Source organism: Oncorhynchus keta, chromosome 23 (genome assembly GCF_023373465.1).
Source record: "Oncorhynchus keta strain PuntledgeMale-10-30-2019 chromosome 23, Oket_V2, whole genome shotgun sequence".
NCBI classification, from domain to species: domain Eukaryota; kingdom Metazoa; phylum Chordata; class Actinopteri; order Salmoniformes; family Salmonidae; genus Oncorhynchus; species Oncorhynchus keta.
In genome coordinates this window covers 12,119,403-12,134,475 of record NC_068443.1, presented here as the reverse complement: position 1 = coordinate 12,134,475, position 15,073 = coordinate 12,119,403, and the positions used below count along the sequence as shown (strand labels likewise).

Below are 15,073 nucleotides of genomic sequence, written 5' to 3'. Positions count from 1 at the left end.
CTCGCCACTGTATATAGCCTCGCTACTGTATAGAGCCTCACTACTGTTATTTCTGGTGGCAGGTAGACTAGTGGTTAGAGCGTTGGACTAGTAACCGAAAGGTTGCAAGATCAAATCCCCGAGTTGACAAGGTAAAACATCTGTTGTTGTTCCCCTGAACAAGGCAGTTAACCCACTGTTCCTAGGCCGTCATTGAAAAATATAATTTGTTCTTAACTGACATGCCGAGTTAAATAAAGGTAAAATATAACTGATATTTTTTACTGTTGTTTTTATTTCTTTACCTATTATTAGCTTTTTTTGCACTGTTGGTTAGAGCCTGTAAAGGTTGTATTCGGCACACGTGACAAACTTTGATTTGATTATATGAACTAACTCAATCAAATCTTTAAAACTGTTGTATGTTTTGTTTATATTTTTGTTCAGTTTAGATACAGGCTAATGCCAAAGGTCAAACAATTCCATATACCGATTCATGCCAGCATCAACATCTGGCAAGGTCTGGTTATTTTTCTTCTTCTTTCAATAATACTTTAGGAAGAAAAGCACAGTAGCTTGACTAAGGCCTACAGTTGCAGAGACAAGCAAACCAAGCCTATGCATTGGGTGACATACAGTACATGCAGAAAAAGTGGACTGTGAGATACATGGACACACTGGACCATTAACATGTGTATCCTTTCCACTTCTCGATAAATGTTTTAGAAAATTGCCTATATAAAACTAGTGGGCAAAGTAGCCTGAATAATTATTCAAATATAGCCCAATTTGGACTGACTTTAAAAATGTAAAAGACATTGGGCGTATAAGTTTACAAACTCAAATAGCAAACTCATATATTATTGAATAGCTGTTATAATTGTATCAATTCGTATGAAATTGTCAATGAAAGGTTACCGCGAAAAAGATGTGCCCATATTCAAATAAGACAAGATCACGCCCCCCGCAAAGTCATTTAAATACTTCGCTAACAGTCGTCACAGACAGAGTGCGCTTCCATTTCTTTTGTGACGACGTGCCTCTCTAAACACCAGCTCTTCTCGTTCTGTCCGTAAAAGGTACGTTTTTGTATATTTTGTGGCTGGTGTATTTAGCTGATTGCCTAATTTATCGTTATTTTGGTCGTCTGTAGATATTCTAAATAATTATTGTGTAAATTACAGAAATTGTGTTATTGTTGAATGAACGTGGTTCGAAACCGCTTTTAGCTAGCGAAAGTACGCGTTAACGTTGCTTTTCGACCTTTATTTCGCCAGTTCACTTAAGCTGATTTTAGAGTTTTTCTGCGAGAACTAGCTAGTTAACATAAATTAAATACACGGATGTTTAACCCTTTTTTTTATTTTTCTATTTTCAGTCCTCGTTTCACCTTACGTTAGCTATCAACTTCATTGTAAAGATGGCTGCGTCTCCGCCTTTAGCTTAGCACCAGGTGGCGAAGCAGGCCAACAACGTGGTGTAAAATGGCGCTCCCTTCTTGGCCAGGTTTTTTTTTTTTTAAGACTCATTTAGCCAGACGGCTAATCCGCGCGTACGGTTTACGCTTAATTTGTTTTCCACCATAGCAGGTTAAATAACGTTCAAAAATGTTGTATTAGCCTGAAGTCCGATTATTGACAGGTTGGCCTAGCGCTAACGGAGCTAATTATGTTGTACGCAATGTGCGTCAGACAATTTGTTAACTACCCTAGATGTGACCTAGCTAGATTTACAACTCATGTAGGAATCGGGAGTACGTTATGTAACGTTTGATATGAATGGAAATGGCCAGGGAACGACACCTAATGGGATTGTATTTGACCCGGGCTTTTTCCCTTGCAGACAAAGAAACATGTCCGACGAAGGAAAACTTTTCGTCGGTGGCCTGAGCTTCGACACAACAGAAGAATCTCTGGCTGAAGCCTTCGCTAAGTATGGAAACATAGCAAAAGGTGCGTCCTAAATAATTTTATTTGCGCGATGGTTGGCTACTAAATATATTTTCAGAAATTGGGAACTTCCGGTTAATTGATGTTTTGGTCTCGCTCAGTTGATGTCATCAGGGACAAAGAAACGGGAAGATCTCGTGGATTCGGCTTCGTAAAGTACGATAATGCCGAGGATGCGAAGGATGCATTGGATGGCATGAACGGCAAGGTAGATATGTCGATCATTTTCTAAGGAAACTTATTTACCTAGTTTTTGCATGTATAATTATTATAGTGCACCTGTTTGAAGATCTGGCCCTACCACAAATGTAACTCTATAAACAATGACTGACCACCCAGACAAATGTCAATGTGTTGCATAAAACAAATGATTATGAACTACAATGGTTAACCCCTTTCTCTCTTGCAGTCAGTTGACGGCAGAACAATTCGTGTGGACGAGGCAGGCAAGGGTGGTGGTCGTTCTGGAGGCGGAGGTGGTGGATTCAGAGGGTCCAGAGGAGGCGGTGGTGGATATGGCGGTGGAGGTGGATATGGAGGGGGGAGAGGAAGAGGTGGGCGAGTTTACTCGCGAGGTATGGGCAGACAATCTGCAAAATGGTGTGCTCCCCATCCTCCATTAGCGTTTGTCCTGCCCTCCCTCTTGGCCGTAGTCAACATTTCAGTGTGTTTTGCTTTCAATATGAGTTTGTTTTTGAACGGCCTGTGCCTGTTTGTTCCCAGGTGGTGGAGGATATGGTGGTGGTGGTGACAGGGGATATGGTGAGAGGAGCTATGGTGGTGGAGACCGGAGCTATGGCGGTGGTGGCGGAGACCGGAGCTATGGAAGTGGTGGTGGTTACAGGAGCGGCGGTGGCGGAGGATACTCTTCCGGTGGCGGAGGATACAGGGACAATAGGTGAGGCGACACGTCCGACTGCCAATTAAGAGATGCTCAAATTGTTTGTAGAAATTTCCCTCTTGCGTCTTTTATATCGGACAGCGACCTTACCTATATATATTTTTTTCTCCTCCAATGTTAGGGGCCAGGGAGGCTACGGGGATCGCTCTGGGGGATCCTACAGAGACAGCTACGACAGTTATGGTATGTATGAGTTATGTGTACTTACATAATGATGTGCTTGCATCAATAAGCCTAGGATACTTCCTCAGGGTTCTGGAATCAAATCTATTCCTCTGACTAGTGTAGAATGCCATCTAGTTCAATGCGCCGTTCCTTCCCTCCCTTGTATTCAGAACTCATTCAATTTGCTGGGATCATATTTGCTTCATCTTACGCCCAGCACTGTTTATACAGAGACCTCCCACACTAGTTGGTTCAGCTATTTGCGACTGTTTATTGGGTAACCATGTTGGATGTGTCAAACTCAAATGTTCGTGAACTTGTTTCCTAAACTCAGTGTCTGTGTGCCCACTTCTTGTCCTCAGCTGCTCACGAGTAAAAATCTGCCCCCCGATTCAAGATCATCCCTTGGCTGGCTGTATTTAAAAAGATGCGCTCCTCTCAAGAAATTTGTCCACGTGTTGACCTGATGATTTTTTGTAGTCCTATTCTGTGTTTAAGTAGTTCGAGCGTCTTTAAATTTAGCCATTGGGTTTCGGCCATTCATTTACAAACCATGTTTAATAGAAGTTCCAGTTGGAGATGTTCTCTAAAGGATGCATCTCAATTGATAAAGCATAATGTCTGACTTGTTGGTGCTGCAAATTTAGTGAACTCAAATATTGCTTCACATGGCTGTTTTTGAATAGCAGCCTCAGTTACTTTCTACGCCCTGTTCCTATCCAGCACTGTCTGACATCACCATTTGAATCCTAAATATTAATATTGGGGATATCAATGGGGCTTGTTAACTTCCTGTTTTTGTTTTAAACGACAATGTCCGACCTACCTCCTGCCAAGTTTTAAAACAGTTTAAAAAATATTCCACTTAGATGCTTTTGAAAACTGGCCGGGAAGTGCTTTTTGGATTTTATGAATGCATTCCTTGTGTTGCTAGGCAGCAATGCCTTCACCCATACCATTGAGGTTCTTGATATAGCCGATGGTCCTGTGTTAAGTTTCCAAAAAGAGTGAATTCCTTTAAGGCTGGTGACACTGCACGCCTGAAGTGGCCAGCTGTTCATGAAGTTGCAAATTGCAGTGGGCTACAGTCTGCCCACGGTGTTTTGTTCTGCTCAGAAGCCTGCATTTTAAATGTGCTTGTTATAATGGACTTAACTTAAAGAGAACAACAAACAATTCATTCTGTTACTACTCTTCCCCAATATTCCACCTGGGGACGATTTTGTACTTTCTGTTCTTTGTATCATCAACATTGAAGATTATTTTTTTTTGTCAATTTTGGCTTCATGGAGCCCATTAAAACGATTTGTTGAAAATACGTGTGCCTTGAACGTACTTATGGGGAAGTTAGCATTTTGCCATTTCGTGTATCTTCATAGCATTTAAATGTGTCCCTTCTGTGGTTTTTAACTGGGAATACCTTTATACTGCATTTCACAGGAAGTGCCATGGTTCCAGTATTTTAAATAACTTCTGTTGGCATAATTTCCCTCTGGGGCTGACGTGTGGGGTTTACCTTTTAGTGGGGTACTGGTAGTCAAAACGTTTTGACTATAGTTGCACTTAACAGTTTAGTTTGAGTACTTGATGCCACTGGGCACTAGTGGTTTGGTAAATAAATGGGTAGTTTATTTGCCTAGAGGAATATTGTATGATCTTGACATGACTAGTGTGGCCTACTTATGCGGGTGGGGGGGTCCTGTTAATGCTTCATTGCTCAGCTACAGAAAATGTCTACAAGTCCTTGGCGAATGACGTGTTGCTCCTACCAACCAGTGCTCATCAGAAGTGAAAGCTGCTCTCTTGCCTAGTTCATTTGTGGACAATCAATAGGCCAGTTCACGTGAGGTAAACTCCTTTTGCTCACATCCTTCAGTAATTTTTATTTCCAGCAATGTTTTAGCCATTGTCCCCCTGCTGCAGAGACTGCAGTCAAACGTCCCCTGGCCATTTTGCAACACACGATGCTTAAGTCCAACTGCCCCCTCTTGAAATGTGCCTTAGCGAAATGACAACCTGGCCTCCGTACGACTACTCTTCCGTCATGTCTATATGTCTTATGTATTTCAGTCAAACTCAATTGTGATCACCTCAATTGCCCCTTTTGATGTACAACCCACTGATCTGTGTTTTTGTTTCTTGCTCTTATTTTATAGCGTGGTTCTAAGCATTGTGTATAAAGTCTGGGTAGTTGAACAAGTTAAGCTGTTGCATGCCAAAGTCCTGTTGTCTTTGAGATTCTGTTCTAATGTCATGACTGTCTTCTCTTTTAGGGTGAGTAACTTTTTGGAGACTGAACTCTCCAGTGTGTCAGATGGTGATAAACTGGAGTCTTCTGCAGCAGGTTTGTCTTTTGTACAGTTTTGCATCTGTTAAGCTGCCATTTCAAATGCTCTGAAAAAGCATGATTTATGCAATATTGACTAGTTCTTTCATTCTTTGGTCTTAGGTCCAGTGTCTGGAAGTGGTGTGAGCAGCAGTGGAGTGAACACACAACCCAGTACTCTGCATTGGCCGAGTGGTGTCAATGCAGTCACTGGTTCCCTGGAGTTTTGGGAAGACATATTTTCCCATCTAAACATTATGTATAGAGATCCTACAAGCTGCATCTCTTTGGGGAAACTGCTTTCGGTAGGGTGATTTGTCTATGGGACACGATACTAACATGTTATAAAAAATGTTAAAAATGAAAAGATACACTCGTGTTTGTTCATAGCTCTAGATGGATGTAGTCAATAGTTTCACCTCATCCAATAACTAGTAAATTAACTTTCTGATTATATTTCACCTTTATTTAACCAGGTAGGCTAGTTGAGAACAAGTTCTCATTTACAACTGCCACCTGGCCAAGAAAGCATAGCAGTGTGAACAGACAACAGAGTTACACATGGAGTAAACAAACAAATCAATAGCACAGGAAAAAGGAGACTATATACATTGTGTGCAAAAGGCATGAGGGAGGTGAATAATTACAATTTTAGCAAATTAACGAGTGATAAATTATCGGATGGTCATGTGCAGGTAGATACTGGTGTGCAAAAGAGAAGAAAAGTAAAATACTATGGGGATGAGGTAGTTAAATTGGGTGGGCTATTTACCGATGGACTCCGTACAGCTGCAGCGATAGCAGATGTTCAAAGTTGGTGAGGGAAATAACTCCCCAACGATTTTGCAATTCGTTCCAGTCAGGCAGCAGAGAACTGGAAGGAAAGGCGGCCAAATTAGGTGTTGGCTTTAGGGATGATTAGTGAGAGACCTGCTGGAGCGCATGCTACGGGTGGGTGTTGCCATCGTGAACTGAGAAGACTGAGCTTTACCTAGCATGGACTTGTAGATCTGGAGCCAGTGGGTCTGGCGACTAGAGCATACAGGTCGCAGTGGTGGGTGGTATATAAGGTGCTTTAGTAACAAAGCGGATGGCACTGTGTTAAACTGCATCCAGTTTGCTGAATAGAATATTGGCAGCTATTGTGTAAATGACATCGCCAAAGTCAAGGATCGGTAGGATAGTCAGTTTTACAAGGTTATGTTTGCCGGCGTGAGTGGAGGCTTTGCTGCGAAATAGGTAGCCGACTAGATTTCATTTTGGATTGGAGATGTTTGATATGCGTCTGGAAGGAGAGTTTACAGTCCAGCCAGACACCTAGGTACTTAAAGATGTCCACATATTCTGGGTCAACCATCCAGGGTGGTGATGCTAGTCGGGCGTGCGGGTGCAGGCAGCAAACGGTTGAAAAGCATGCATTTAGTTTTATTAGCGTTTCAGTTGGAGGCCACGGAAGGAGTGTTGTATGGCGTTTAAGCTCGTTTGGAGGTTAGCACGGTGTCCAAGGAAGGGCTAGAAGTATACAGAAGGGTGTTGTCTGCGTAGAGGTGGATCAGGGAATCGCCAGTAGCAAGAGCGACATCTTTGATATATACAGAGAAAAGAGAAGCTGGGGGGGGGGGTGCTGTTGGCCGAAGTTGGAGTAGCCAGGAGGAAGGCATGGCCAGCCGTTGAGAAATGCTTGTTGAAGTTTTCAATTATCATGGATTTATCGGTGGTGACCGTGTTACCTAGCCTCAGTGCAGTGGGCAGCTGGGAGGCGGTGCTCTTGTTCTCCATGGACTTTAGTGTCCCATAACTTTTCTGAGTTAGAACTACAGGATGCAAATTTCTGCTTGAAAAAGCTAGCCTTTGCTTTCCTGACTGACTGCGTGTATTGATTCCTGACTTCCCTAAACAGTTGCATATCGCGGGGACTATTCGATGCTAATGCTGTCCGCCACAGAATGTTTTTGTGCTGGTCGAGGGCAGTCAGGTCTGGAGTGAACCAGGGGCTATATCTGTTCTTAGTTCTGCATTTTTTGAACGGAGCATGCTTATCTAAGATGGTGAGGAAGTTACTCTTAAAGAATGACCAGGCATCCTCAACTGATGGGATGAGGTCAATATCCTTCCAGGATACCCGGGCCTGGTGGATTAGAAAGGCCTGCTCGCAGAAGTGTTTTAGGGAGCGTTTGACAGTGATGAGGGGTGGTCGTTTGACTGCGGACCCGTAGCAGATACAGGCAATGAGGCAGTGATCGCTTAGATCCTGATTGAAGACAGAGGAGGTGTATTTGGAGGGCCAGTTGGTCAGGATAATGTTTGAGGGTGCCCTTGTTTACATATTTAGGGTTGTACCTGGTGGGTTCCTTGATAATTTGTAAGATTGAGGGCATCTAGCATAGATTGTAGGGCTGCCGGGGTGTTAAGCATATCCCAGTTTAGGTCACCTAACGGAACAAACTCTGAAGCTAGATGGGGGCCGATCAATTCACAAATGGTGTCCAGGTTACAGCTGGGAGCTAAGGGGGGTCGGTAGCAGGCGGCAATAGTGAGACTTATTTCTGGAGAGATTAATTTTAAAAATTAGAAGTTCGAACTGTTTGGGTATGGACCTGGAAAGGATGACGTTACTTTGCAGGCTATCTCTGCAGTAGACTGCAACTCCTCCCCCTTTGGCAGTTCTATCTTGATGGAAAATGTTATAGTTGGGTATGGAAATCTCAGAATTTTTGGGAGGCGGCTTCTGATGTTGACATGCATGAAACCAAGGCTTTTTCAATCACAGAAGTCAACAAATGAGGGTGCCTGGGGACATGCAGGATGAGGGTGCGGCCAAAGGCTATCAAAACTGGTCGCCTAGAGCGTTGGGGACAAAGAATCAAATGAGCAGATTTCTGGGCGTGGTAGAATATATTCTGGGCATAATGCACAAACTGGTATGGTGGGGTGCAGGAACAGCAGAGGTAAGCCCAGGCACTGGGTGATAACAAGATATGTTGTGTCTCTGGACATGCTGGTTGTAATGGGTGAGGTCACCGCATGTGTGGGAGGTAGGACAAAGGAGGTATCAGAGGTATGAAGAGTGGAACTAGGGGGTCCATTGTAAACTAAAACAACGATAACTAACCTGAACAACAGTATACAAGGCATATTGACATTTGAGAGAGACAGTGAGGCATAAAGTAATCGCGGGTGTTGATTGGGAGAGTTAGCTAAAACAACAGCTAATCAGCTAACACAACAGCAGGTAAAATGGTGATGACTAGGCAGAGGGGGTCGGATTAACTACACACAGAGCCTGAGTTGGAGACTGGGGCCGACCGATTTAAAAACCGAATGGAGTACTGTGATTAATGGACAGTCCAGCAGGCATCAGCTATGTAGCCAACTGATCATAGTGTCCAGGGGGCAGCAGTAGACTGAACAGGGGAGCCGCCACTACGCTAGCGACACGGCGTTTAGTTAGTAGCCCTGGACTAGTAGGAGCGTCTGCTCCGACGGAGGCCGAATGAAGGCACAGCGGATGGAGTATTCGTCGGCAGACCAGTCGTGGTGGTGCGGCGGGGCGCCGTGTCGACAGAGAATCCAAGCCACATGGCGAAAGAGGTATTGTGGAATTTAGTTATGTCTAGTGTCTCTATGTACATTTAGTGATTTAGCAGATGCTCTTATCCAGAGTGACTTACAGGCGCAATTATGTTGAAGTGCCTTGCTCGGGCAGATTTTTAATGTTGGCTCAGGGATTTGAGCCAACGACCTTTTGGTTACTGGCACTATGCTCTTAACTGTTACTGTTAATAAGATATAGTGTGAACTTCAATGAAGTCAGACTGTAACCAATCCCATGTTTTAAGGCTATAAACTCAGCAAAAAAAGTAATGTCCTCATTGTCAGCTGTTTATTTTCAGTAAACTTAACGTGTAAATATTTGTATGAACATAAGATTCAACAACTGAGACATAAACTGAACAAGTTCCACAGACATGTGACTAACAGAAATTGAATAATGAGTCCCTAAAGAAGGAGGGGGTTTCAAAATCTAAATTAACTGTCAGTATCTGGTGTGGCCACCAGCTGCGTTAATACTGTGGTGCGGCTCCTTGTGGACTGCACTAGATTTCTCAATTCTTGCTGTGAGATGTTACCCGCTCAAGGCACCTGCAAGTTCCCAGGCGTTTCTGGGGGGAATAGCCCTCACACTCCGATGGGATTGAGATCCAGGTTCTTCGCTGGCCATGGCAGAACATTGACATTCCTGTCTTGCAGGAAATCACTCAAAGAATGAGCAGTATGGCTGGTGGTGTTATGCTGGAGGGTCATGTCAGGATCAGCCTACAGGAAGGGTACCACATGAGGGAGGAGGATGCCTTCCCTGTAAAGAACAGTGTTGAGATTGCATGCAACGACAAACTCAGTGCGATGATGCTGTGACACACCGCCCCAGACTACGACGGTCCCGCCACCTCCAAATCGATCCCGCTCCAGAGTACAGGCCTCGGTGTAACGCTCATTCCTTCAACGATAAACGCGAATCTGACCATCACCCCTGGTGAGAGAGAACCTCAACTCATTAGTGAGCACCCTTTGCCAGTCCTGTCTGGTCCAGCAATGTTGGGTTTGTGCCCATAGGTGACTGCTGGTGAGGACCTTGCCTTACAACAGGCCTACAAGCCCTCAGTCCAGCCTCTCTCAGCCTGTTGCGGACAGCCTGAGCACTGATGGAGGGATTATGCGTTCCTTGTGTAACTCGGGCAGTTGATGTTGCCATCCTGTACCTGTCCTGCAGGTGTGATGTTCGGAGGTACCAATCCTGTGCAGGTGTTACACATGGTCAGCAACTGCGAGGATGATCAGCTGTCCGTCCTGTCTCCCTGTAGCTCACAGTTTCACAGTAGGGACATTGCAATTTATTGCCCTGGCCACATCTGCAGTCCTCATGCCTCCTTGCAGCATGCCTAACACGGAACCCAAACTGGCTGCGCGCGTGCGCCATCGTGCATGAATGTATTTTGTTCCCCTACGCCAAACGCGATCACGACACGCAGGTTATAATATCAAAACAAACTGAGCCAATTACATTTAATTTGGGGACAGGTTGAAAAGCATTCAACATTTATGGCAATTTAGCTAGTTTCTAGCTAATTTGTCCTGGGATATTAACATTGAGTTGTTATTTTACCTGAAATGCATAAGGTCCTCTACTCTGCCAATTAATCCACACATAAAACGGTCAACCAAATCGTTTCTAGTCATCTCTCTTTTTTCCAGGCTTTGTCTTCTCTTGACTTTACATTGCGATTGGCAACTTTCATAAATTAGGTGCATAACCGCCACTGACCTTGTTCGTCTTTCAGTCACCCACGTGGGTATAACCAATGAGGAGATGGCACGTGAGTACCTGCGTCTATAAACCAATGAGGAGATGGGAGAGGCAGGACTTGCAGCGTGATCTGCGTCACAAATAGAAAGGACTTCTTGCCCTTGGCAACGCAGACGCTCGTTGGCTGTGTGCAATAACTGAATAACAGATTTCTACATTTATTTTGCGACGGGAGCAGTGTGGTTAGCCTGTAAGGCTTGTTCACACAGATGAGCGATGACCCTAGGCATCTTTCTTTTGGTGTTTTTCAGAGTTGGTAGAAAGGCCTCGTTAGTGTCCAAAGCTTTCATAACTGATCTTAATTGCCTACGTCTGTAAGCTGTTGGTATCTTAACTGTTCCAAATGTGCATGTTTATTAATTGTTTATGGTTTATTGGACATGCATGGAAAACGGTGTTTAAACCCTTTACAATGAAGATCTGTGAAGTTATTTGGATTTTCATGAATTATCTTTGAAAGACAGGGTCCTGCAAAGGGGACGTTTATTTTTTTGCTGAGTTTAGGTGGTGTCGGGTTCATATAGTCATGAAAATGCTGGGAAAGTCATGGAATTTTATCCAGGTGTTTTCCAGGCCTGGAAAGGTTTTGGAAAATGATACAAATATGAAAAGTAATGGAAATTAATACCTGTTAATGTAATTGCTTAAAATGTTTAAAAAATGCACCTATCAACCAATAAATCCACATATCAGCCAAGATCAATAGTGTGTAAGCACACTCGTAGGGTTCGGCTAGCCAAGTTCGGTTAAGACGTCAGCATGCTACAGTTCGGCTAGCACCTAGCCAAACCATAAGGGCTGTTTCGTGTCGGCTTACTGGTGTGTTTTGATAACCGTGTATACAGTGCATTCGGAAAGTATTTGACTCCCCTCATCAATCTACACACAATACCATGACAAAGCAAAAACAGGTTTTTAGAAATATATTTACATAAGTAGACACCTGCTTTGGGGAGTTTCTCCCATTCTTCTCTGCAGATCCTCTCAAGCTCTGTCAGGTTGGATGGGAGGCGTTGCTACACAGCTATTTTCAGGTCTCTCCAGAGATGTGTTTTTTTTTTGGTTGGAATTTTTACCCCTTTTTCTCCCCAATTTCGTGGTGTCCAATTGTTTTAGTAGCTACTATCTTGTCTCATCGCTACAACTCCCGTACGGCTCGGGAGAGACAAAGGTTGAAAGTCATGCGTCCTCCGATACACAACCCAATCTAGCCGCACTGCTTTTTAACACAGCGCGCATCCAACCCGGAAGCCAGCCGCACCAATGTGTCGGAGGAAACACCGTGCACCTGGCAACCTTGGTTAGCGCGCACTGAGCCCGGCCCGCCACAGGAGTCGCTGGTGCGCGATGAGACAAGGACATCCCTACCGACCAAACCCTCCCTAACCCGGACGACGCTCTGCCAATTGTGCGTCGCCCCATGGAACTCCCGGTTACGACAGAGCCTGGGCGCGAACCCAGTCTCTGATGGCACAGCTGGCACTGCAGTACAGCGCCCTTAACCACTGCGCCACCCGGGAGGCCTCTCCAGAGATGTTTGATCGGGTACAAGTCCGGCCTCTGACTGGGACACTCAAGGACATTCAAAGAACGTCCCAAAGCCACTCCTGCGTTGTCTTGGCTGTGTGCTTAGAGTTGTTGTCCTTTTGGAAAGTGAACCTTCGCCCCAGTCTGAGGTCTTGAGCGCTCTGGAGCAGGTTTTCATCAATGATCTCTGTACTTTTCTCCATTCATCCCCACCATGCTTCACCATATGGATGGTGTCTGGTGTCCTCCAGACGTGACGCTTTGCATTCAGGCCAAAGAGTTCAATCTTGGTTTCATCAGACCAGAGAATCTTGTTTCTCATGGTTTAGGTACCTTTTTGACAAAATCCATGCGGGCTGTCTTGTGCCTTTTACTGAGGAGTGGCTTCTGTCTGGCCACTCTACCTTAAAGGCCTGATTGGTGGAGTGCTGCAGAGATGGTTGTCCTTCTGGAAGGTTCTCCCATCTCCACAAAGGAACTCTGGAGCTCTGTCAAAGTGATCATCGGGCTCTTGGTCAACAGCCCGACGAAGGCCCTTCTCCCCCGATTGCTCAGTTTGGCCGGGCGGCCAGCTCAATATTAGAATAAGGCTGTAACATAACAAAATGTGGAAACGGTAAAGGGGTAGGGAATACTTTCCGAATGCACTGTATCTCTCTTGGACAAGGTGACTTTCAATATGATCACCGACAATGACGAGACAGCCTATAGGGAGGAGGTCAGAGACCTGGTCGGGGGGTGCAAGAATAACAACCTATCCCTCAACGTAACCAAGACTAAGGAGATGATTGTGGACTATAGGAAAAGGAGGACTGAGCACACCCCAATTCTCATCAACAGGGCTGTAGTGGAGCAGGTTGAGAGCTTCAAGTTCCTTGGTGTCTACATCACCAACAAACTAGAATGGTTCAAACACACGAAGACAGTCGTGAAGAGCCTATTCCCCATCAGGAAACTAAAAAGATTTGGCATGGGTCCTGAGATCCTCAAAAGGTTCTACAGCTGCAACATCGAGAGCATAACCGAAAGGTTGCAAGTTCAAATCCCCTAGCTGACAAGGTACAAATCTGTCGTTCTGGCCCTGAACAGGCAGTTAACCCACTGTTCCTAGGCCGTCATTGAAAATAAGAATTTGTTCTTAACTGACTTGCCTAGTTAAATAAAGGTTAAAAATAAATATGCAGTCACTTTAACCATATCTACATGTACATACTACCTCAATCAGCTTGACTAACCAATGTCTGTATGTAGCCTCGCTACTGTTATTATTCACTGTCTTTTTAGTGTTGTTTTTATTTCTTTACTTACCCATTGTTCACCTAATACCTTTTTTGCACTATTGGATAGAGCCTGTAAGTAAGCATTTCATTGTAAAGTCTACCTGTTGTATTCGGCGCACGTGACAAATTTTGATTTGAACACAGATAATTTACTTAACTTATTATTACTGTGGCAATGACGCACCATAGGTGCGGCTCTTCACATGCTCTCTCCAGCTCTTCACATGCTCTCTCCAGCTCTTCACATGCTCTCTCCAGCTTTTCACATGCTCTCTCCAGCTCTTCACATGCTCTCTCCAGCTCTTCACATGCTCTCTCCAAACTCCTTCCAGTGGAGGGTGCTTTTTTTTCTCTTGTTGAAATGTTGGCTGTTGCTTTCACACGTTTAAATGCATAGGCCCTATGTGGTAAATCTATATTCCATCTAATACTACAATAATTGCTAGCATTTCATCATTCCATCCCGTACCGTTTATTGCAACAAGTAGGCATTTCTGTTCCATGTTTGATAGGCCTACATATACATTTCCATTTAGCCAACCATTTGTTACCCTGCTCTGAGTGGGTGCAATGTTTATAGTGCACATGAAAGTTCGTAAGACTCATTAGGTATGTTGGGTACTGGAATATACTTATTCATGTCAGTGAGGGAGAGAGGGTAATGTATAATGTTTACATTGTCAGGATGTGTTATTGTAAGCTATCAAAGATCCTATGGGAGGGATCCTCTGGGAGGAGAGGAGACAGTCTGGTACCAGTCACCATGACAGCTGTGAGTTGGGGAGGAGTCAGCACTTTGGGTCAAGGTCTGGTCAGATGAAGTGAGGAAGAACAGATATCACTAAGGTTTAACAGAGATGCATTGGCTGTTCAGATGTGTAGGAGGAGACTTGGCATAGGAGAAAGGGTTAAATATCAGTGCTTGGGTGAAAATGTTTTTGTCTGTTCAGCTGTTCAATCCTTTCCGAAGAATAAACTTGGTTTACACTTTCATAGTGTCCGAGTACTTACTCTGATAATTAGAACCAAACAGGTATAGATTTTATTTTTATTTAATTCAATGTATATACTTCCGGCGCCGACAGAGATGGCCGCCTCGCTTCGCGTTCCTAGGAAACTGCAGTTTTTTGTTTTTTTTAACGTGTTATTTCTTACATTAGTACCCCAGGTCATCTTAGGTTTCATTACATACAGTCGAGAAGAACTACTGAATATAAGATCAGCGTCAACTCACCATCAGTACGACCGAGAATGATTTTCGCGACGCGGATCCTGTGTTCTGCCTTTCAAACAGGACAACGGAATGGATCCCATGCGGCAACAAAAAAAAACGACTCCGAAAAAGAGGGAAACGAGGCGGTCTTCTGGTCAGTCTCCGGAGACGGGCACATCGTGCACTCCCTGGCATTCTTCTCGCCAATGTCCAGTCTCTTGACAACAAGGTTGATGAAATCCGAGCAAGGGTAGCATTCCAGAGGGACATCAGAGACTGTAACGTTCTTTGCTTTACGGAAACATGGCTCACTGGAGAGACTCTATCGGAGGCGGCGCAGCCAGCGGGTTTCTCCACGTTTCTGTCGG

The 15,073-nt window shown here is 44.4% G+C and overlaps 1 protein-coding gene across 5 annotated transcripts; it reads left to right on the top strand.

The window, feature by feature from the left end:
* The first annotated feature begins 945 nt into the window (after positions 1–945).
* Positions 946–14,483, top strand: LOC118401800 (cold-inducible RNA-binding protein B-like). Of its 5 annotated transcripts, XR_008077099.1 has the most exons (8): positions 1,000–1,058; positions 1,822–1,931; positions 2,030–2,136; positions 2,338–2,503; positions 2,652–2,826; positions 2,951–3,012; positions 5,268–5,338; positions 5,444–14,483. XR_008077099.1 is itself a non-coding variant. In XM_052476366.1 (7 exons), exons 2-7 carry the CDS (start codon positions 1,832–1,834, stop codon positions 3,368–3,370), a joined length of 624 nt encoding a protein of 207 aa, XP_052332326.1. In that variant the 5' UTR covers positions 946–1,058; positions 1,822–1,831; the 3' UTR covers positions 3,371–4,312. The 5 variants fall into 5 exon arrangements, 3 of the variants coding, with proteins under 3 accessions (XP_052332326.1, XP_035655293.1, XP_035655292.1); XM_052476366.1 differs by lacking the exons at positions 5,268–5,338; positions 5,444–14,483 and adding an exon at positions 3,357–4,312 and having other exon boundaries at positions 946–1,058; XR_008077100.1 differs by lacking the exons at positions 5,268–5,338; positions 5,444–14,483 and adding an exon at positions 3,357–4,312 and having other exon boundaries at positions 2,947–3,012.
* Positions 14,484–15,073: the final 590 nt, after the last annotated feature.